General features: G+C 43.0%; 1 protein-coding gene across 1 annotated transcript in view; it reads right to left on the bottom strand.

Annotated features, from left to right (window-relative positions):
- Nucleotides 1–24,037, bottom strand: part of NEO1 (neogenin 1) — a gene marked incomplete at its 5' end in the record, with an annotated part of 208,406 nt that overhangs the window by 53,268 nt on the left and 131,101 nt on the right. Inside the window, 2 exons of the mRNA XM_082488803.1 lie at nt 22,723–22,843; nt 23,840–23,994. Coding sequence (XP_082344929.1) covers nt 22,723–22,843; nt 23,840–23,994 — 276 coding nt within the window. The remainder of the gene's footprint in view (nt 1–22,722; nt 22,844–23,839; nt 23,995–24,037) is intronic.

Here is a 24,037-nt window from a genome sequence, read left to right as displayed (position 1 = left end):
ATCCATCCAGTAAATCTAACCGGAATATTCTGAGCAGCTGGACCCCAATTACCACAGAGTATTACAGGAAACACAATTAGTAACAAAACCCTAAAGCTGAGGATACCCTGATTTTTTTTTTTTTCTGGATTCTTTACTATTTACCCCAGCTTAAGACACCTGATGACGTGTTCCACACGGGAATCTATGTGGCCAAATACCTTTATTCACTTATTAATTAGGGAAACTAACTAAAATGGCTCAGATTTTCCCCAGAAAGAGTTCAGGACTCGTACAGCTTTTGATGAGAGCTGCAGCCTCTCCACCCAATGTACTATGCGAATATGTGGACTTGTACCTCGATAGACAAGGAGAAAATCGCACGCAAAAAGCCCGACCAACCCAGGAAACGTTCTCTGAACAGCCAAACCTTCAGGCAGACACACTGAGGACGTCTCAGCTGCACTGAGATCACCTACCACCAGCAACAACCCAATTTTAAACTCTAAAGAAACCTTGTCAACCAAAGCATCGTCTCACACGCAGGACTTGAACTTGCACAACTCTCATTTTTTTTCATTATTATTTCCCTGACAACTACTGACAATGGTGGAAGCGCAAAATATTTGCTTTTATCAGATTTGCACAATGTAATAAAAGTATGTGGGCAAACCAGGAAACGTTTCGCTCTTTCATGTGAAACAGCACCGTACACAACACCACAAAGCCAAGGGTGTATTTCTTGAGAGGAACGACCACCACAAACGAGGCGCAGCTCCACGGGGCCGTTGGCAATGTCCTCCCTCCCCTCCCGCGTGCCGGTGAGCCCGTTACCGCTCCATCCCATCTTCCACCCTGCCTGAAGCTCCCATCCAGGTTTCACCTCCCCTCGCAGGCGCTGCCCATCCTGTCCACTGGGAAAGTTTCACTCCCCCAACAAGTACTGCTGTAAATACAGCCACCAATGTAATTACACTGAAATTACATGTTTCTTCTTCCTTTGATACCAAAATCAAGACTTTTTACTTCAATATCTGTTACTTTACAGGACTCTGCAAGACTCCCAGGGCCAGGAACAAACATATTTTGGCATTGAGACTACAGATCACAGAAAGACAAGTACTCAAGAATATCTTCTTAATTATCTTTTCCACACTCTACCACAGCTGATAATTAAGTATTCTCCAGAACCCCCCTTCTGATCAATAGACTACACCATTAATTTCACATTCATTGCAAAATCTAAACTATTTTTATGCTCCCGTAATTAGGTTTCTTACAGAAATGCACCACGTTTTAGCTCTTCTTCTGGACGTAGACAGGGCTCCTGTGCCCCCAAGGCGAACCTTGTTATTGCAGACTCCTCGTGACACAGCTTCAGCCCTTCTTTGATGGTACAATACAGGATACCAAGGGGCAACAGCGGTGTCTCGGGACACAAAAGGGTCTAAATAAAGTTATCAGCACTTACAGTTCCTGCTATAAGCTTACTGCAATCTGAAACATCTCCATTTCTCAGAGCAGTGAGCACCAAAGTGTGTTGTGGATAAGTTCTCAACATCAGTGCTGGATGACCCGGCAGGAGAGATGCTCTCCTAGATTGGCTATTTGTAAGTCATGGAATGGTTTGGGTTGGAAGGGACCTTGAAGATCATCTAGTTCCAACCTGCTGCCCTGGGCAGGGACACCTCCCCCCAGCCCAGGTTGCTCCAAGCCCCATCCAACCTGGCCTTGAACACCTCCAGGGATGGGGCAGCCACAGCTTCTCTGGGCAACCTGCGCCAGGGGCTCACCACCCTCAGAGTGAAAATTTTCTTCCTCATATCCCATCTAAATCTCCCCTCTTTCAGTTTGAAGCCATTCCCCCTCATCCTATCACGACATACCCCTGTAAAAAGTCCCTCTCCAGCTTTCTTATAAGCAATATAATATTTTTATATATAATAAGGAAAATTTGTTCAGAGATTTGATAGTTAATGGCATGCTCAGCTGCAATTATGATAGACGGTAGAATTTAAGATGGTCAAATTTAAGATCCTGAGGAAACTGAGAAAGGCATTTGGTGTAATCAAGACACTGAACTTCAGGAGAAGAAGGTCACAGGACATGTCCAACCCCATGGACAGCTGCCCTTGCGGGCAACAAGAGCCCGGGAGAGCTGGGTGACCTGCAGGGACAAACTCCTCACAACCCCAGAATGATCCCTTTTCCTACACCCAAGAAAAGGTGTGGGCACGGCAAGAAGGCAGCGTGGCTGAAGAGGGCACCCCTGGCCCAGCCTGAGCACAGAAAGCGTAAAGGAAGCAAAACCCGAGACCAAAATGGCTAACCCCACGAAACACAGAACAACCACCCAGGCGTGCAGAGGTGGAATTAGGAAAGCCAAATCTGGACCGGACAGGTGGCTGGTGGGGCGTGAGGCGAGCTGGCTGGCCCCGCAGGCGCCCAGCGTCAGCGTGAACGGGGTGAAGTCTAACTGGCAGCTCAGGTAATGACTGGCATTACCCAGGGCTCGATGCTGGGACAGAGAGGGTTTCACATCTCCATCAGCGACCTGGAGGAAGGGACAGAGATCACGCGTAGCAGGTTTGCAGGTTATACCGGACTGGGAGGAGCAGTAGGTAGAGTGGCAGAGAGAGGGACCCACCAGGCTGGAGAAGTGGGCTGCTGGGAACCTCCGAGTTCAGCACCGACAGATGTGGAGCCCTGCACTGGGGTCAGGAGATCTTCCCAACTACCGTATCTCTGCTCCTAAATGACAATTAGAGCGCCAATTCAATATCACATTTATGGTCCCAGTTACCTCAGCCAGTCTTCTCCCGTGTTTAAATTTGAGCCCGTGTCAATAGCTCCCTTGGACTGAAGACTTACTCACCGCACCTCTCCTGACTCCTTCCACATCCTGTTTCCGCCAGGAACGAGGTACGGGACTCGGCAAAACCCCTCCTGGGCGCCCATCGCTTTCAGCATCTTTCCCGGAGCGCCTGCTTGATTGACTTCCATTTCATTTCAAATTTCTGTTCCCTTTACACTTCAAATGAATATTTTCCCCTTGCAAAGAGCTTTAATTTCCTACCCTTCTATTAACTAATTACATTAATATTATTTAAAACCATGAAACAGTTTGATGAATAATCTGGAGGGAAGCTGTTATAAAACCAAACTTGTGTCTTACAGCTGCATCAGCCAAATGCCTTCTGAAGCAGCATCTTCTGAACCGTTCCGGTGACCTCTTTGATTGATTGCTTCACACATTTATTTAAACTACTTAACATACGAAGCGCCTCCAGTTTTTAAAAAGGAAGTTAAGACTCTTCATGTCCAGCACAAGGGGCAGTTGCTAGTTCAGTACAGAAATTCCCTATAACCACCATTTCGGCTGTTCGTTTGAACTCAAGGAAGACGGCAGATTAATTTCTACTCTTACAAAGAGCAACCGCCCCCCTCCCGAACAGCCTCAGCCTCCCGTCCTGCAGTACCGCACTTGTCTTTTTCGAGCTGGGATACCTGTTCACCCTCGAAACGCGAACCACGCATCTCCCATCGCTTTCCGTTCATACGTTGGTTTCTCATATGTGTCTTGGTAATACTGTCAGGCGATCTGCTTCAAATTACACGCTCTTGACGCAAAAGCTACACTTTCCCGATCTTTAAAAATCATCCTATTTAGTTAAAATGTAACACAAATATATTTTTTAAAAAATCAAGTTGAAAGAAAATGCTGAAATTTCTCTAAGAAAAATTACACTCCTGATAAATTTTTAAAATTCATCTGCTTAATTTAAAACACATCCCACATACTCATGTATTTGTCTTCCTATATAATGAAAAAGATCCATCTTTTACTTAAGTGATCTGCACACAGCGCTTGAAGAACCTGCAGGCACCAAGATGAAGAGTCTGGGAGAGCTGCCAAGATTTCCCAGATTCACAGAAACCCAGTTTTATCCTGGCGCAAGACTCAAACCCAGAAACATTCCTTCTGACAGCATTATAGGGAGATCGGTCAAACGCAACAAAAAAAACTAGCGGCGTCAGAAAAGTAAACTGTGAACCAAATAAAAGCACAGAGGACTTGTAAATGGTACGAGTAAGGTGAGCAATGAATAGGCAAGAGAACGCCCTCCCTGAAAGCTGCAATTAAATACCAGCTTGGCAGCAATTTGGTAGTGGCGATAGCTGTGGAATGTATTTAAGAGACTAGCTTATTTCCCTTCCTTTTTTCCCCATTCTTCCTCAAAAATGCCTTGAGTGCCATTACAAACTGATTTGTACGCAGCCGTGTGAGCAGAATGCTCAGCAGTGCCGAGCTGTGTTAATGAGTAATTACACCAAAATTAGTTTTAATGCCAATAAGGGAACGGCTTTATTACTTCAAGCTTTTAAGCGTGGTGTAACAAGGAACGTGCAAAACAAGTCTCGTCTTTCTAACATGCATTTCATCACTTTTTAAAAAGTAACTATACTCTGGAATATTCTTCGCAGACCTATTCCTACACAGCTTCACATTAATCTAAATTAAAAGAAAATATAAAATATGCATATTCAGCAAGTGACATGCTAAGAACACGGAAAAAGGATGACATCATTGCATGCCAGACATATACACAACAGATTTATCTTTTCAACCGCTGCCGATATATCAGTTTTTCTGAGCTTGTGTTTTTCTAAGGGATGAAGAAAAAGTCCTTGCTCATTTTGGCATCGCACAAAGGCTGTACAGTCGAGATACAGCACATCGTCTGCAACAGCGTCTGAAAGAAACCCTTCAGCGAAACAGCTGACAGAAAATGAATCACTCCTTAAACCGCGGCTCCACTGCAGGCAGGGGCAGAGAGGGGGAGACTGAGGTTAAATAAATGTTGCTGAGAGGATACATTAAAACTGTCACAATACAATTTCAATTCTGGATCAATAGCCAGGGAAAGTCAGTTCATTTATCTGTCTGCATCTAACGAAGTTAAAAGCTAACGAAAATAAGTTAAAAACAAAGCAAAATATGTCAAGCAGTCCTTTTTCTGCTTCGCACAATAATTTTTCTAATGCTTACGTAGTAACCTGGGCAACAGAACGATGTCTGAAGTACTACACAAATACAGAGAACGTTGGACTGCTGAAACCCAGCCACTGCAGGGCACCCAGCACCCACCAGCAGGATGAGGGCAGCAGAAAAATGAGAAGGCAGGATTTTCTTAACTTTCCAATAGAAATTATTTTTACCTAATATACTTTATACCTAATTTTACCTAATACTTTATACAGGATCCCAACACGAAGCGTTGTGCATTTGGGCTGCTCAGGTGCAACACCAAGACTTCAGCTAAGACGACCCTGGCCCAAATCCCACTGGCCCAGCACGAGGGAAGATTCCCACCCTGTCTCTCTCCCTACAGACCTACGATGTGCAAACCAAAGGTTCCCAGCTCGTTTTGCTGTGCAGGACGAAGACGCGGGACACACATCTGGATTGCTAATTTCTCAAGTCCCTTCTGTCAAGCTGCTCTTTCCAGGGTTTTCTTCTGAGCAGACATCACCTACTGCAACTATTTTATCAAAATGTTCTGGGGAACACGCAAATACCCACAAGGAGTGGGACTCAAACAAACGAATAACCATCAGCGACTTCTTTAACTCGAGTTCTTCACCGGCAAAAGCACAATGTTTTTATTTTAGCAACTTTAGGCTGGTAAAGTCTAAGAGGCAAAAGCTGTGAGTGCCTACCAGTGTGATACACCAATGGGGTACTCAGCTTTGAATCGTGCAGGAAAAACGACCCCCGCTGCTATTGGCGTAATTCACTGCAGCGAGATAACAAACAGTTTGAACATGTGTCCTTGGGGCTATTCTGTCATCATCATTTCAGGATGCTGATGTGATCTTTTAAAAACAACTCTGTCAAACGTGCCACACCTGAAAACTAGTCATTGAAATGCTCTATTTGTCAGCTGATTATTAGAAATATTTTCCATGTTGTCCAGCCCCTCCGGTTTAGATTTCCTTTTTCCTCCTCTGGCACATTATTGGCATATTCACGGCTCCCTCCTGCTTTGGGCAATAACATTCCAATTATACCATCGGATATAATACACAAAGGAAAAGCGGAGTAGGAATGTTATCTGCTTCAGCTTTGCTGCCCTTATCTGAATGACCTGGGACGACTCCAATTCCCTGTGCCTCGGCCCCCTCATACGTATAATGAGTGTGCCACTGCTACAACCTACCTCATGAAGGCAGTACAAAATGTACGAAATTAAGATGCATAAACACTTTAAGAACTACTTAGTGGCCATATTTAGACTATTCTTGGCCATATTTAACTGCTCGGAGAGTCACAGCTACAGTGCCTGCCAAATGAGAGCGTCAGGGATTTGTGAACCCTGGTTGAGGCTCCGTCTACGTCGGAAGGCAGCAGGAGAAGCACCAGAGGGTGAACCAGCTGATTCCGAGAGCCCAGCACCCACGTCGTATGGACTCTATAGGTTTCGCTTTGCACTAGCTCTTACCCTGAACACCCGACAGGGACCGGAGGGCATCTTCCAGTTCAGTTTCATTCCAAAGACATCGAGATCCAAGACTACTCTGAGACATAATTCAACGGGTGAGGAGCAGACACGGGTGGGAAATTTCATGAGTGTTCTCCTGATGGAAATGAAAGCTTTCACGGAGACGCACCATCAGAGGACATAGATAATGCAGCAAGTGGAGAACAAGATAGACCAGGCCAACAGGAAACAGTTATGGAGAGAATTGAGGAATCTGGGGCACCCGAGAGTGCTTAATACATGCCATTGCAGAAGAAAAGAAAGTCCTCTTTGTAAGGACTTCAGAGTGGATTTTATAGCTTTTAAATGTAAATGAATCTTGGATTTCAGCAACAGAGACCTACTACAACTAAAAAAAGCAAATTACTACTTTGCCAAAAAACCTATTAGAAAAAACATGACCTAGGACATTCAGATCTCTGAACACCTTTAATATTTTCACTGTATACTGTAAGAAAGTAATACCTTGGAGGTGCCGATATATTTAATTTTGACTTGGGGTATTCAGATAAAAATGTTTACTCAATAAGTAATATTTTTCACATAAATCGCCATTTAACTGATTCTGGAAAGGTAATCAAGACTTTCAAACATTTTTCTTACTTACCTAATACACTGTTTTCCTAAATTTGAGTTTTAGTATATGATATCATTCCTCCTGCTTCGGAACAAAAGGATTCAACTCCGATCAGGATTAAGACGCTGTGATACTTCCAAGAATCAGAGTCAAAAAAGATTGATTTTCTTTTGTACACTTCCCCTTGTAGTATTCAAAAAATACAGCAGTAACTGGTTGCAATGTAATCCGTATGAAATAACAAAATGGGTAAGTCCACGCTATACAACTGTCCTTTACAATTTTGCTTTCTCTCCTTCCCCCCCTGCCCCATGTTTTTACTCGTATCAAATTGTCATCCTTCAAATGCTTAATTCATAAATTTATGACAGAAGGGACAGCATCTTGTTATTCCTAGTATTTCCCCGCATGATACCACAATCTAAGAAAAACACGTTAACTGGCCCTAATAAGTTCTTACAGGACAAATGGCCACGATGCTGAAGTTGGTACTTCGTCTCAATAGATCAGTTATAATAACTGAATTACTCCCTTCCCTCGGAAAAGCTAATTAAAAGAAATCCATCAGGCTCCTAATTCTTCTATTAAGAGGTGCTTTGATGGAAAACTGAGAAAGTGAATAAACAGACATGGAAAGAAGAGGGCATTAAACTAATTTCTGCCGTATATAATGGACATACATTTCCCGAATCTCCTGGGTTTCATAACGACAACCACCAGCACCTCCGTTTACCTGGTGTGAGACACAGATCTACATCTGCTTGACGTGACCGTAGAAAGACAACAAAATTTAGTATTTCAGAGAAAATTCAAAATTGTATCAACAGTTGTGTACAAAATTGCACTTCAGCAGGTTAATTTAAACTGCAGAACTGTGCGTGTGATTTTGCTATATGAGGGAATTTGTCAGAAAAAGAGAATACATGAGAACATTTAGGGCAACACCTACATGAAAGCACAACTGCGGCCAGCGGGACATAAAGCCCACTAAGCTTGAAATTACTTCTACAATTAAAATTGCAGGAACCATTGAGCAACGGGAACGCATTTGCCGAGGAGCCGAGCCCAGCAAGGCTGCCTCGCGCCTGCGGGACCGCGTACAGCGGGGCGCTACCCGGCGGGGACCACGGCCTCAAAAATGCAAACACACACAGGCTTTATGTTTTATACTGTGGTGTTTTATGCATTATTTGCTATGATTAACTGAAAATCCATTAGCAATGCTTACCATTGTATATAAAAGACGTGTGGTACCAAAACAGACAAATAGTAGAATCTTTGATAATGGTATTTTTCCAGTGTCCTTTTTTTTTTTTTTTTTTGATGATGTGTTCACATGGCAACAGTATCTTAGTGTCTCTTTGTTCCACCACTCTACCCGGCCAAAGAAACCTCCAAGTTGCCAGCGGTTTTCAACCCTGGACACTTTTCCTATGCATTAATAAGTCACTGGTCTTATTAAAGCCAATGCTTTTCACTTCTGTTGTATTTTATCTACTTTTGACTATAGTACACTATCACTGATGGGAAAACGAGGCCATGTTGTCAGTTGGGTTTTTTTTTTTCCTGTTGAGTGGGAGAGATTCCCCTCTCCAACTGTAGAACTGGCTGGACTTACACATACAAATACATAAAGCCCTGCATTGGATTTACGGCCCAGACCCCAGAGCCAATTTGTCTCGTTAATCCCGAAAAAAGAGCATACAGCTTCCCGGGCAGGCTACAGGCGAGCTGAAGGTACCGGAAGGGTATGACGGACACCAGAACTGGTTCAAAGGAGGCGGCAGAACTACAGACTTCCCTCTGGGATATGAAGAGCCATAAGATGGTCTCAGCTGCCCGTGAAAGCGTTGCCAGAAGCAAGGCAGAGTTTAAGGGAGCTGCCCAAGGGGACACAGACAACATCAAGCACGGTGGGGGCCGTCGGAGGACCCACCTGGGCTGAGAGGAGCACCCAGCTCCAACCGCAGCATCTCCCACTCCTGCCCTGGGAGGTGGGCATTCCTCCCAGCCCACGGGGAAGCCACTTTCAAGGACCTAAACCTGGACATCACCATCATCTTCTTTTCAGCACTAGAAAACTTGTTGCTACTTCATCACCCTGAATAAACTAACTACCTTTTCACACAAGCCTAGAATCATTTAGGTTGGAAAAGACCTTTAAGATGACCGAGTCCAACTGTAAATCTCCCTAGATCGTCTCAAATAATGGAGAGGATTGAGGACAAGAACCCGGCACAGCTCTCTGCATCAACTTTGTGCTTAGCAGACTTAAAAAACCAAACGCAATGCCCCCATCGTGAAGAACAGGCCCTCCCCCAAAGAAAAGAACCCCTCATTTTCTTCATAAAATCAAATTTCTCTATGCTGGATTTTTTTTTGCCTAAAGGAGGCTGGCAAAATGCCTTTTGTTGTTGTTGTTTCTTTAATTGCCTTAGCTTAATCTACATTACCACTGGGAATGAGAACGGTTATTTACTCTTCAGTCGAGGCATACTACTTGCAAAAAGCCCACCAAAAATACCTAACAAGCGAACGCGTAACTAATACCCACCGATTATGATTTTTAAGCGTTCATTTGGTTCTATACTCTAATGGAAAACGGACACCGACGGGCACTGAATAAATTGTGACGATATAAATATACTGATAAACACGTCCTGCCCGTGAGCCTGTTTTTCAAAGGAAGTCATAAAATCCATTCCGATAAAGAACACTCCTCCCATTCTCATTTCGCCATGAAATGCTTTGGTGTAGAGGAAACAATTTGATTTTTTCCCCGTCTCATAAAACAACCATTAAAGAGGCGTGACAGACCTTATTGACGCATTACAGGCAGCGGCGAGGCCGCAGGGGAACAGCCTCTCCGCCAGACCGAAGCAGAGCCCCCCGGTTTAGATCAGATACCGGTGGTTCGGGGGAGGATGTAAAGAAAAAAAGCCCTGCGTGGATTTTGATCATGAGACTCACGCTATAAAAAAAAAGGAAAAAAGCCAAACATATCTCTACCTATCCCCAGGGAGTTTAAAACTAATGACTTTTAAAGGGATTTTGTTATTGGAAAGAAATTCAAACCATAACTACATATTGGAAAATGATGGACATAATCTTAAAATTCACTACTACGTATTTAATTTTTAAAAAAGATTTAAGTTTTTTATTAACGATTACTCCTTGAGAAAAGAGAGGCAAAAACCCTAAACAAAACACACATATAGAACCTCAGGCAGTAAAAACGCACGGAAATGCCCCAAAAGAACCATGTACAGGTTATCCTCTTAATGTAAATATTCATAAATTGAACTCTTATGCAGAGTAAAAATCTCCCAAGAACAGTACAGCCTGCGACAGTATGTTGTAATTTGACTTTAATAAAAACAGAAAATTGATAATTTTATTTCAAAAGCAAACGTGCTACGTTTGAGCAAAGCTCTTAATGGAGTAGTTACTAATAAAAATACCGTGCATTTTTGGAAAGCGTCCGTCTTTACAGCAGCCATTTGCCTGTTCGAAGAGTTAGGCAAGATCGTTCCCCAGCCTGAAGTTTCCCTGGGACTCTGCCAATATCTCCCTTTATCGCCCCGAGCAAGTCGCCTCCCCGCACCTTCGCCCCCCGGCTCCCCCCGGGGTAACAGGGCACAGCTCCTGCCCTTCCTCTCAACGCTACAAATAATTAACAAGAACTATTTCAACCAGCCCGGTTTAGGACTAAATCGCTGCGTTGATGGCAGAGCAGTACCGATACACCGGGACCGGGATCAAACCACACTACTTGCCTCTTTACGGGTCTATTTTCTAAGCAACCCCACGGGGTAATCGCTCTCTTTCTCGCTTTTCTCAGCAACAGCCTAATCTGCAATAAAGGATCCCATCCTCGAGCTGATCCACCAGGTGCAATTCCTGCCCCTGTCCCATGCTCCTTCTTGTAAATAACTCTGACAGCCCTTGATATTAAACCGAAATATTTTATTTAAATGACCATAACGCTCCTCAAAGTTTCCCCTGGATAGAATGTGCATCGTCTCACTGAGGCTGCCCGCGGCTGCTGCGTGTCGACCCAGAGGTGCCTGCAGCACACGGGATTTATCTCAATGCTAGCCTACACGGTTTGCTCCGAGAAATAACTTGGAAACGAAAAATAATTTCCCTCCGTCTGGGGGCTGCTGACACTTTGAACAACTCCGCAGCAACAACTCTGGCAAGCTGAAGTTGCAACAGATGAGACTGAACAAGCTGTTTGTATAGCAAAATTGTACTCATTTCTGCTAATCTTTTTCTCAAACATCGACTTATTTAACTACTTGTTCCTTATACATAACTCGAGAACTCTATTCTTCTTTTATTTAGGTTGATACACACAATTATTATTTTTTAAAGGGAGAGAAGATGCCAAGCAAACCCACCTTTCCTCTTTCAGGCTATAACCATGTATACAGCAACATTATTCGATGTGGTATTGGGTTTTTTTATATTCGCTCCCACCCCATTTCTCGGTTGAAGCCCAGAGGTATCTGCTGCTCGCTTACCACCTGCAGGCCACCTCAGACCCACTGGTTTTATAGCAACGAGATGAGGTATCAGGATGTTTGGGAATTCACATAAAAGACAGGCCAATACTACGAATTCCGGTATAAACCCCATAAGCCTGTTTGGGTTATCTTGTCAAGACTGCTGGAAAACCACGTGGCACGAGAAGCAAGGAGACTCTTTTCCCAAATTCAGATATTCAATTGTACGAATCCTATTACATATGCAACCAAACCGTAAACCAATCCTTCTTCTTTCTCTCCAAATGGCATTCAGCTGTCTCTGATATTACTGTATAATTTAGCAACTTTGAAAGATAAGCGCCCCATTAAGACCACAGCCACACGTTTGTTCCCCCCCTCTGGTGCGAGACTGACAAAATCTGATATTTTCCTTTACAACAAGAGGCGAGGATCAATTACAGTTAAGGCTACTTCTGTCAGTCTTCACAGCCCTGTTTATGAACACTAAAGGCAGAGGAAATGCCTTTGTGACCGACAGCAAGCTGAAGCGAATCCTGCCATTACGCTCTTCATCTAAACAAGAAACAAACAAAACCCGCTGAAAGCAAACAGCCATCGGGATACACTGAACACATCCTAGGCAGCTCAGGTTCTTCACCCTGGTTATTTTTATTTTCATCTCTAACCGGAAGCCCTATTCAGGCAGAGGAATGGTCAACCATCGCTCCACAATGGTGGCTAGTCCCAGCAAATACACCCGCGTTCGCTTCCTAGCGTTGCAGAGCTTTGGTCCCTGGCAATAACCATCGCTGACAATGCATTAGCTGATAGAAACAACAGTTATAGAAAATATAAGAGGATAAACGGAAAATGAAATTGGTGGATTTGGTAAGTGATATTACGGTAAGTGTATTCGCTTTTATCGGCCTTTCTGGTGGCAGAGGCTTTCACCGGAGTGAGAAACTCTCCCGGGAGTTCAAGATAACCCAGAAGAGATGACATAAAACTGGGACTCAAAGCCTTTGATCCTGTTTCACAGTTGGCGTACAGTGTAGACACTTTCTAGATCAGTCCACTTTTGCTGTGGTACAATGAACGTATTATAAATACAGGTGAAGGGTAGAAAACAGGTATTAATATCCACTGAATGTTTCTCAAAATACAGTTCTTCCTCTGCCTCCACCTAATATTCCTTATGTATTATCCCTCTTCAAAATATGACGTATAATTTCTTTGAACACAAGTACCTTTTAACCTTTAACTTCACTCGTGAAAATTAAACAGGTGAGACAGTGCGAGTGTTTCGAAGGCACAATCAGCGGAGCCCCTGTGTGCGTGGCAGTCCCGCTGCACGCACCGGGCTACGTACACCTTCCCCAGGCTTCACATTTCCCTGCCAACTCAACTGTAAATACAGTCATAAAACAAGAAATGAAAACTAATAAGCGCAATCAAAGCATCCTATCAATTTTGTTATGCCTTCCTGCGATCCACCACGCACTGGCAAACATTAATCTATTACTAATTTAATCTAAATTAGAGCAATTTATTTAAAGCGCCTGCCAACTTTAAACATGAATAGTCTATTGAATGCAGAATACGAGAGCTGTTTAGGTCCCAACTTCATGAACTTAAAATTCCAGAAGTTTGTGATCTAGGGGAGTTTAGTTTAACCAGCCAAACTTCTCAATAACACTACATATAAGCAGGAGCCATAAAGAAGGAATAAATAAATAAAGGCCATTTTTTAAACAGGGATCGAGTCAAGAAATGAAATCAACTGCATTCAAACAGCTTTCTGGCAATTCCGAACGTACACGCAGCCCCGAGAAACATAAATGCTGACTTTTGCTGAGGAAGACTAGCTAAGTAATGTAAACTAAAATCAAAATTAACATGAAGAAACTCTTTCAGCATTAAAGAGAACATACTGTTATGTTTACAGAAAATCGTCAATGAAGTGTACACAACCAGTAACAAAATAGAGTTTGGCTTTGGTTTTACAAAACACTGTTTAAAGTCAGTTTGCCATTTCAGATGCTGTTTATGTTCCTAAAACACAACTTTCCAAATGAGGCTTACAAGCTGTTCGTCTATCATTCCTCGGAAGCCCCTGCGATATTATAAGCCAGCGACCGAGGCAGCAAGTTTGGAAAACCTTTCGCCTAACTTCTACAACAAGCAGCGCCATTCTTTTTTAAAGGCTTCATTATGCAATCGGGATTGGGGTCGTATTTGTTACACTCATTGCTTTTAGAGTTTTCACAGAACTGTAGTTATCTACAGCAGCCTAGAAGTCTTTCATTGACAAAGATGAGTATTTATGCATGCAAACCTTTTGCTACATGGGAATACGCGTGCGGACAGAAGAGACATCAGAGAGCTGATGTGCGTGTACAGTGGTGTTTGAGGAAATGACTGGGATTTTGTAACACAGTAACTGCCACAAATAGTCAACTTTAAATGGCATATATCATACGGAAGATATTTGGCTCCAAGAGCACAGTCCCATAACCTTCTGTATTATTTTCTAAATTTGAGAGACAATTTTTGACATAAACCGTATAAACATAAACTGACATAAACACCATATAAATATCATGCTTTAATATGGCAACTGGTTGCTTACATTAAGCAAAGCCATTAAGTCTGCTGAGTTAAAAAAAAAACACAACACATGGATGCATGTTGATATACGATAGACAGAAGAGGGGAGATTTCTGGAGGGGCGAGGAAATTCCCCTGCTACTCTTGTCTCTAAAGATACTCATCGCAGTGGATTTTCCACCCTCCTACTTTTGGATTCCAGGTGGGATCCCTCCCAGTTGTCAGTCCCAGCAGTGTTGGGCGCCCTTCGCGCAGACCCGCTCTCAGGGTCCATCGCTATTCCCTGCTGCCCTGAGAGCCGCCATTCATTTATTCCGAGTGCTTTTTCCTCTTTACAGAACATTTGAATTCTTGGCCGCAAGGGTTTGCAGCCTTACTATTCAGTTTTAATCTACACATCATTTCTTCTCTGGTGGACTTCTGAAAGCCACTCATGTAAACCACAGGGACCTCTCCCGATTTTCCTTGCGTTAAGACAAATAAAATTGTGTAAGATGAAACGAACACGAAGACACTTCTGTTTGAGTGAAGAAACAGAACAGTCTTCAGGAACAGTACCCGCAGAGTCCTTCTCTTTTATTCAATGGAATTCTTTTCATCTTGCTCTGACCTTTCAGCCACAATAACCGGCATTTTTTTTTCAAGTTTCAGACAACTCCATAGAATTCCATGGACTGAGGAAAATACTTACTGCATTACCTTGACAACAACACTAAACGTTCTTGATTCACAGTGTGTGACTGCATACCAAATACTCTAAAAATCACCTCCATAAGATGTGAGAGAGCCTGAGAGATTACATTTGATATCTGCGAAATCATCCAAAATAGGTCCCGAAGTAACATGCGAGTTGTCTGCCTCTGGGCTTGAACCAGACCACGGGTAGAAGTTAAATTTAAGTAAATTTTTACATATGGAAAATACCCAAGAGTGCAACCGAGTTTTTCAAATCGGAGCACAAGCCTGCGAGTGCCAACTTTCGGATTTTTTTCAGCAGAAGCCAAAATTTGTCAAAAAGAAATCATATTTGCCTCTTAGAATAATGGAACTTACACGTATGGAAAACGCAGAGTATTTCATATATCTTGATCTAAATAAGGCTTTTGACATTGCCTCGCATGACATTTTCAAAACAAACGAATGTGTTCCAGACGAGGCTACTACAAAAGCAGATTGATAACCGGCTGGAAAACCACGCTCAGAATAGTTCTCAGCGCTTCGGTATCGGAAGGAAAGGTGATATTGAGTAGGGTGTACAGGAGGGTATGCCGAGTTCCGTATCATTCAATATATATTTTTAAACAGCCCAGATGATGGAGTAGAGAAAACGCTCATAAGGTTTAAATGAATGCAAAGTCAGGAGGGCTGCAAGCGCACCAAAGGGCGCGTTTCGAATTCCAGGGCATATTGTCAAAGTGGAGGCACAGCCTGCAAAAAGCCACGGTTCCACACTCCGCAAGCTAAGCAAAAAGGGTCCAAGGTTTGACTAACAAGATGTTGGAAATCCAATTATAGCTGGGAAACTTCTTTTGATTGCTGTCAGTCTAAGGGGGCTGAAATAGCTTCTAAGAGTGGAATCGGACCCACCGAAGTCTCCGAGTCTGTGGCAGCCTGGAGTAAGTACCACTTGCGGTATAGAAATGCCAGATTTTCGGCACGAAATGTGCTGACTCCAGAAAACTTTGAGCAGATTTCTGATGTTCTCTCCCCTGCTCTGGGTCAAGGAAGCCCCCCCATACCCTACCAGGAGTCCTGCCCAACTCGTTTCCCTGCTATCAGGCTTGCGAGAGCGCCTGGCCAAACTCTGGCAGAGAAGTAACAACATAAAATGGAATTATTCATGCGGCAATGGTCCTGGACAGGATTCAATTACACAATAGCACCAATTTAGGTCAATAAATGATGCCTTTAAAACTCTCTCGGAATTAGGATTCGCATAAGGGAGTGGAGGAATTAATATCATACAGTGCAACTGAAGTGGTGTTATACATTAATCAAATTTGGTTTGTAATGTCAAACTGTGCCGAAATACCAGACATTTATGTTTCTCAAAAGGAGATCAGCAGGGAAATGGACACCACAAAATTGTCATAATTTGACTATTACATTAAGACTACACACAAGGAGATAAATAGGGTCCATCCACACCTCTCAGACCAACAGTTTTTCTGAATCATAGAATACCACTAGTTAGGAGGGATCTCAGGACGTCATCCGTGCAACTCCTCCATCAGAGCAGAGCCACTTTTGACCAGGTGCTCTGGGCCTTGTCTAGGTGTGCCTTGACTATCTCCAAGAACAGATTTCAGAACCTCCCTGGGCAACCTGTCCTGACTGCAACTACCCTTGCTGTGCAAGTGTTTTCTCTTATCTGATCAAAAATTTCCCTTTTTGAAGTCTTTTCCTGTTACCTCCACCTGCCCTATGCCCTCCATCAATCAGCTGGTTGAGCAGTAAGCTGTTGGTAGGCTTTCATTCTTCAAGATTAACCAAACTCATTTCTCTCAGAGTCACAGTACGTCTCAGTACACCACGTGCTCCAGCTCCATAATTATCTTGGTGGGCCTCCACTGGGGTTCCAGTATGCCAATATCTTTTTTGCGTTGGGAAACTTAAAACTGTCCTAATGTGGTCTCACCAGTGCCAAGAAGTGGGAAACAATCACTTCCCTTGACCTCCTGACTATCCCACCAAGTCTTTTTCTGCAAAGCTGCTTGCTGAGTTGGGGGCCAGCCTCTACCACTGCACGGAGTCACTCTGGCTCCACGTCTGTCGGTGCTGAACTCGGAGGTTCCCACCAGCCCACTTCTCCAGCCTGGTGGGTCCCTCTCTCTGCCACTCTACCTACTGCTCCTCCCAGTCCGGTATAACCTGCAAACCTGCTACGCGTGATCTCTGTCCCTTCCTCCAGGTCACTGATGGAGATGTGAAACCCTCTCTGTCCCAGCATCGAGCCCTGGGTAATGCCAGTCATTACCTGAGCTGCCAGTTAGTCTTTACCCCATTCACGCTGATGCTGGGCGCCTGCGGGGCCAGCCAGCTCGCCTCATGCCCCACCAGCCACCCATCCACTCTGTATTTCCCCAGTTTAGCTGCAGGGATAGTACTGGAGATGGTGTCAAAGGCCTTGCTAAAGGCAAAGTAAACAATATTCACTTCTCTCCTCTCCACTACAGGTCCAACCGTTCAGTCTTAGAAGGCTATTGGGATAGTTGGGCACAATTTGCCCTTGGTAAATCCATGCTGGATTTTCCCAGTCATCATCATCATCTCTTTCATGTACCCATGACATGGCTTCCAGGGGGATTTGCTCCATAACCTTCCCTGAAATGGTTCCATCCCTGCACATCCAGGCAATATCCACAATATCCACATCCTTCACTATTCTGCCTTTGCTTCCAACTTCTGTGTACTTTCTGTGTTTGAGCTCAGGTTAGGAGCTCCTTCTTGACCCCTACTGGTGTCCTCGACACGCATGCTCAAATTCTTGCACTTTGGAATAAACCATTTTTGCGCTTTGAGAAGATTGTTCTTCAGGACCAAATGGTTGGCCTCTTGCCCAGCAACACAACCTCCCATGGGAACCTACCAAAAAGATCCCTGAACAAGTCAAAATCTCCTGTCTTGAAGTCCAAGGCTGTAATTCTGCTAGTTGTTTTGCTCAGTTCTCTTAGAAGCCTAAATTCAAGCATCTCATGATCACTGCTGCTATCCCATGAGCACTTGGGGAAACATCTCTGCAATCCCAAAGGCCTCACCGCTCTGCAACTACACGCAGAATTCCAATTCCTCCTCCTGGTTTCCCATGCTGGTAACACTAATTCGCATGCAGGCTATCCTTTCTTGGATATGAACTATTTTTCATGAAAAATTTAAGTTTAAAGAAATGGATAGTTCCACCACAGAAAATCTTGCCGTGGTGTATTACTGGATACCGGCAGCATATTCAATTCATTCACTTCACGATCTCACTCCTTATATAGCTCACACGGATGGCACAGAACAGCAAACACTAACTTTTGTAGTACAGAAGTACAAAAATCATGCAGTATACTACACTTACTTTGGAATTTTGAAGGTGGATATAGCGCATCACAAATAACGTTTTGAAATTGTTCTTTAAATAACGTGGCATATTTGTTTACAGTCTATGATTTTTTCTTTATACAGCATTTAATAATCACTCCTTTTTTTTTTTTTTTGGTTCCTGAGTAGTTGTCAAATGCCTATCACACGGGGGTGACAGGGAGCCATCTGCCACCCTCCCCCAAAGGCACCTCCTTTTACTCATTGCCACCTGTTCTTTTTTCAGTCCCCAAATGGCAATCCCGAGCAACGCTAGATCCACGGGCAAAGGCCAGGTTACAGGTCCTGGTGGAATTTTTCCGTCTTGTCACTAGCATTTAACCTCCACAAAGAAAACCTAAATGTATCCCATTACTGAGGTTTTCACAGGCCACACAAAACAATGCCGTAAACACGATGCCAAGAAACAGCTTTGTTGTAATTGAGCATATTAGTATATCTCATCCATAATTGAGACGGTCAGAGGCTGACCCATCAGCATCTAACAGTAAGCACAAAAGGGTGGGTTTGGGTAAAAAAGCGGGGGGGGGGGGGGGGGGGGAAGATTTTGAGGTTGCTGAGAAAGTCATTCTCAAGGCGTGACTAAGGCTCCTCCTTCTCACTGGGATTTGCAGGAGCCCACCGTGATGGCACTTGCAGGGTGCAAGAAAAGCCCATCTATCTCTTAATGAACGAGGCAGAGAGAGGAGCACCGAGACGGCAAATGCCGGCAGAGGGCAAAGGCAGGGGAATGTAGTAATTGAGGCACTTCCCTCTCGGGAGGTAGTTCTTAAGTTCTCTCTAAAAAGCAGACCAGGCAGCAGAGCCACAAACCCACTAATATTCCCAAAGGTACTCAGTCTCCCGGGGAAGGAAGCTACCTGAGAAACAGGGACACCATCTCCATCCTCAACGTGTTCTAAAAGCAGATTCCAACTCTCTGGCAAAATCCTACACCTGAAGTGAAGTACAGGGGATCCTGGTGGAAGAGTATTTCACTCAGACCATTTACTTGAATCCGACTCCTTCTCCTCCCCCTTTCAACCTTCTCAATTGCAAACAGTTGTCCTGAAATCTCTTCTCTCCGTGCCACTATTCTCCTCTATATATTGCAGAAAATGCAAAAGTTATGGATTCTGTACAGCCAATCCATTTCCGAGTATGGTCTTCTTTTCTAAACTTATTAACAGAATTACAGAATGTGACAATAAAAAAGCCACTCCAATAAACCTTCAAATTACCCTTTTTTTTTTTTTTGCCAGTCAACTTTTTGTTTTACTATTTACAATAAATAATTAACACATACACTGCAAGCTTTTCAGAATTAGCCTCAAATAAAAAAAAAAGACCAACCCAAAAGAAACTTGTGTCTGATCAACAGTTATATTAGGTTTATTCTAGCGGATGAGAGTCGGCATTTATACCGGTCTCCGTGGCTACGCACAACATACATTCATGCACCAAAACTGTCACTGTGCAGAAGACGAGGCGGATCACCGAACTACTGCTGCCTGTGAAGTCAGAAATCAGCGTCCAAACACAGGCGGCTTTCGTTGTAGCAGATAATCACTTTGTACACTCTACACCTATTGTATTTAAAAATTATGCTACCTTCTAAGACTGAAGAAAATACAGATGTGGTATCTTGCTTTCAGACCACTCAAAAACCTTCACAGTACACCTCAGTAAAGCTATGGATAAAGCCGCAATGCTCCAGGCAGCAAAACCCAACATGTCGGAAGATTTCCACGTGAAGGGTTTAGATGGAAACAAGTTAATGTGCAGAAGAGACAACCAAGTTCTGATCTAACGTGCAAAGCGCAAACAGTTTTAGTGGTTTATTTCTATTTAACCTTTCTCAGCACATCTCCCTCAAAGCCTGAGCCACTTGACCTTTTCCAGCTGCTCAAACTCGTCTCTGATGGCAGCCAACTACCCCCTTCCTCGTTGGAAGGTGGTTTATACCACCATCAGTGCTGCAGTCCACTGACAGATGCCCACGCAATAGTCTTGGTCCATTTCTTCAACACTGGCCCATAAAGCATACGTGGGGCCTGTCTGAGAAACTCCACAAGACTTCTACTTTCTAACATAAATTGCATATACTAAAGATCAATTTGATATAATAAGCAAAAGGGCTAAAGGGAACCAGTTTGTAAATAGCCAGATGTTTGCCAATTCCATTTAGGAAGGAGAAAACGGCGAACAGCAAGGGAAGGGACATACTGCTCATTGGGAAGAACAACTTTGATGAACACTTAATCAACATCTTTTACTGAAATTACTTTTCAAATTGGCAAAGTAGGCATTTCTCATCATCAGGTATGAATTTAAGAAAAGAAAAAAGCTTTCCGTATTAATGACTGAAGTGTTCCGAATAGTTTTTGGTCAAGTTAGTTTTTTTTAATTTTCACATCAAGATATCTGTCACGAAAGAACTACTGTATATCATACCTTCACCCTCTCTCCCTGAATATTGTTTCCTTCTTTGCCATTCATATATTGTGAGAAGGCATTAAAATAGCAAATATCTCTGTTTTCTTTGATGGTGTATATATTATATCCATTTTCATATATCACAACTGAGCAAGACACAGCACATTGGTTCCTAGTTGCGCTACTTGTTATGCCACTACTCAACAGCAAACAGAACACGATGCGCTTTCAGCAATGTACCATGTGGTTATCTCTGCTGTTGGAAAACAACCACTCAAATGCATCAGTGTTACACAGGGAGTGCATTGTTAAGAACACTGCAGGCCAGGTAACAGAACGATACGACTTCGGGGGCGTATCTTTACACCCGAAATGAGACTCCACCAACACTGCATCCATAATCCTTTGGCAGCATGCAAAAGAGAAAGGACAGCATTATAAGGCAAAGTCCTTCAGCAGAACAGGACAGGTGGCCAGAGCAGAACAGGAAGGAGAAACCACCGGGCAAACAGCGGGGAGGGAAAGGAGGAAGAGTGAGACCACAGGAACTGAAATAACAACAGTAATAATAATTTATAAACCACTCCTGGGAACCGGGTGAGAGTACAAACTTGGGCAGGGCTTCAAAACACACGAACATTAATTATTCACTATTTTTCAAACGTGGAAAATATGGAATAATGCTCCCACTTGGAAGATTTGGAAACTACTCAGGTGATTCATGCATACAGCAGAAATAAATTTACTTTTAATAATTTTTCTGGCAAGCCGATAACAGCAGGCCGTTGCTGGATCCAGACGCCGAACACTACTCGGAGGCTGAAATCCCTCGGCTCGATAGCATTAAAACTACTGAATCCAGTAGAGGGCACCTTTCATTCCCCAAATAATTGTGGGAAGTACATGGATCTCTTAAGCCAGTGATAAAACATACCCATATCCAAATGAGAATTCAAAAGTTACAAGTGCACAACTACTCTACAAAACAATCGGAAAAGAAATGGCAAATCTCTCTCTTTATGGCACGCTCATAACAGTTTACTCTCTGCGCGTTGAACGCCAAAACCAGGTCTAGCAGATTCACATCTCTTAAAATTGCAAATGTGAAGTCACATCATGACTCTGACTATACAGAAGACTGTTTCTCCTAAATCGTCTCCGTCCAAATAAAAAAGAAATTAGAATTTTGAAACAATAACCCAAAAGGACAGGCAACACAAAAGCCCCCAAAAGTACAGAATTAATATTTTCTTGCCTGACTTATCTTTCCCATCATCCCCCTTAGTATTGGTTTTCTTCCTTGAGCTCTTAGAAATTATTTTTAAGAACTGCGTGACCTGAAAGAGCAAAACAAGCTGATGCCTTAGCAACGATATTTGTACTACCTTTTTTTTTCTGCAAGATAGTAGGTCTTTAATCCTAACAGCAATTATTCTCTTTCAACATCCAAAATATGCAATGCAGGACATTGCAAGAAGGTGAGCATTGTTAGTAATTCCACTGACTGAGGCACAATAACAAATATTTATCTTAAACTGCAGCTGTAACTGAAAAAAAATTTTGCAGTCACAGTTTGCAGAAATGCCAAAGCTTACTACTTTTTAAACTAATAGCAGAAAAAATCTTCTGATACTGGAATGACTTCAGTGTAAAATACTGCATTTGTGGTGTGCTCTGTAAGTTCTTATTTTTCAGTTTTGTAATTTCAGTGATTGCCTTCATCTCAGCTATCCTGTTATTTTTTTAAAATCTCAGCATGCAACAATATCTCAGGTTTCTGGCTATGGTTTATTACTGCACTCAATGTTTTATAAATATTATCCAAAATACAAGGCGAACCTTATAGAAATCCTCAGATTCTCCTAAGTAACTTCAAGTCTACAGAAGACAACACTGAATCACTCGTATGATTTTAAAAAACCATTCTACTCTAGCTGAGTTATAGATACAAGACATCACATGGAAAAGGTCCCTTGAAATTGTTCCTCCCCATCTTTTGGCACTCTACTGTGACGGTTTATCTTACCGAGGTCGAGTATTATCAGCTGGGCTCCAGCCTGCGCATTTCCAACATCATTTTCTGCAATGCACTGATAGAATCCTTCATCTGATTTCACCAGACCCAAAACTTGCAGATTATGTTCCTTCTGAAGAGCAGAGGAAAAATGCAACACTTAAAAATGAGTCGCAATTGCAAAAACAATGGCGTTATTATGGCACATTACTATGACAGGAGAAACTTCTGCACAGTAACATGGAAAAGGGTATTTGGAGTTCCCGTCAGATTTCATCTCTCTTGCACTGAATCCTCAAATTATACGGTATCAAAAAGCAGCAGAAGCTCTTACTAATGGCTATCATTTTCTAGCATCGCATATCACTGCAAGTCATAACATTTCCACAGCCGTTTTTATGATATTTTAAGCACTGAATATAACTGCATAGCTCACTGTTACAATCCTACAACCTCAGGTATACCCAATTATACAACCATTAAGTTCTCAACTATGTCTCAATAATGACTTTCACTACGCCTAAAATTTCCCTCTAGAAGTACTGGTGTGCCAAAATTCATGATCCACAGCTCAGTTATATTTATACTTAAACTCCTGTTTGAAATTGTGAATTTATAGAATAGTTTGTGTTGGAAGGGACCTTTAAAGGTCATCTAGTCCAACTCCCAGGCCACGAGCAGGGACGTCTTCAACTAGATCAGGTTGCTCCGAGCCCTGTCCAACCCGACCTCAAATGTTTCCAGGGACGGGGCATTTTCATTGATGACAGACAACTGCAGAAAACACAGTCAGTCAACGTTCACTGCCAGCTCGCACTCTAACAGGTTCGACCAACAAAGTGCGTGTTTTGTGGTTGTGTGCGTCTGTCTGCCTGTCATGAAAAATCTAAGCTTTAAAAAAATAGGCTCATACAATATATAAGCAACACGTGTGACCGCTTCAGTAAAACGACCGAATTACGGAGCATTAAAAGTTTCAAGAAACCATTTCTCTTCCAGGGCCAAAAGATCAACAGTGTGAAAATAGGAAACTGGTGCTATAAAAGAACCTAGCTTCCACATGCGCACGTTAGAGGACTAACGGACAGGTCAACAGCTTAAGAATCTGCCAAACGGACAATATACTTACAACGATTTTGAAGTAGTCACTTGGGATCACCATGTCTCCATTCTTGACCCATTTCACAGTTGGTGTAGGTTTTCCAGTCACCTCACACTCAAACACGATGTCCATAGATTCATGAGCGTAAATATTTGCAGGCCGCTTCAGAAATTCAGGAGGAACTTCAAATAAAATGGAAGAGAGACAAAAGACGGTGTTAGCACT

Source organism: Vanellus vanellus (assembly GCF_965231255.1).
Source record: "Vanellus vanellus genome assembly, chromosome: 11".
NCBI lineage: Eukaryota > Metazoa > Chordata > Aves > Charadriiformes > Charadriidae > Vanellus > Vanellus vanellus.
Note: the sequence above shows the minus strand (reverse complement) of the source record. Positions and strands in the feature narration are given on the sequence as shown.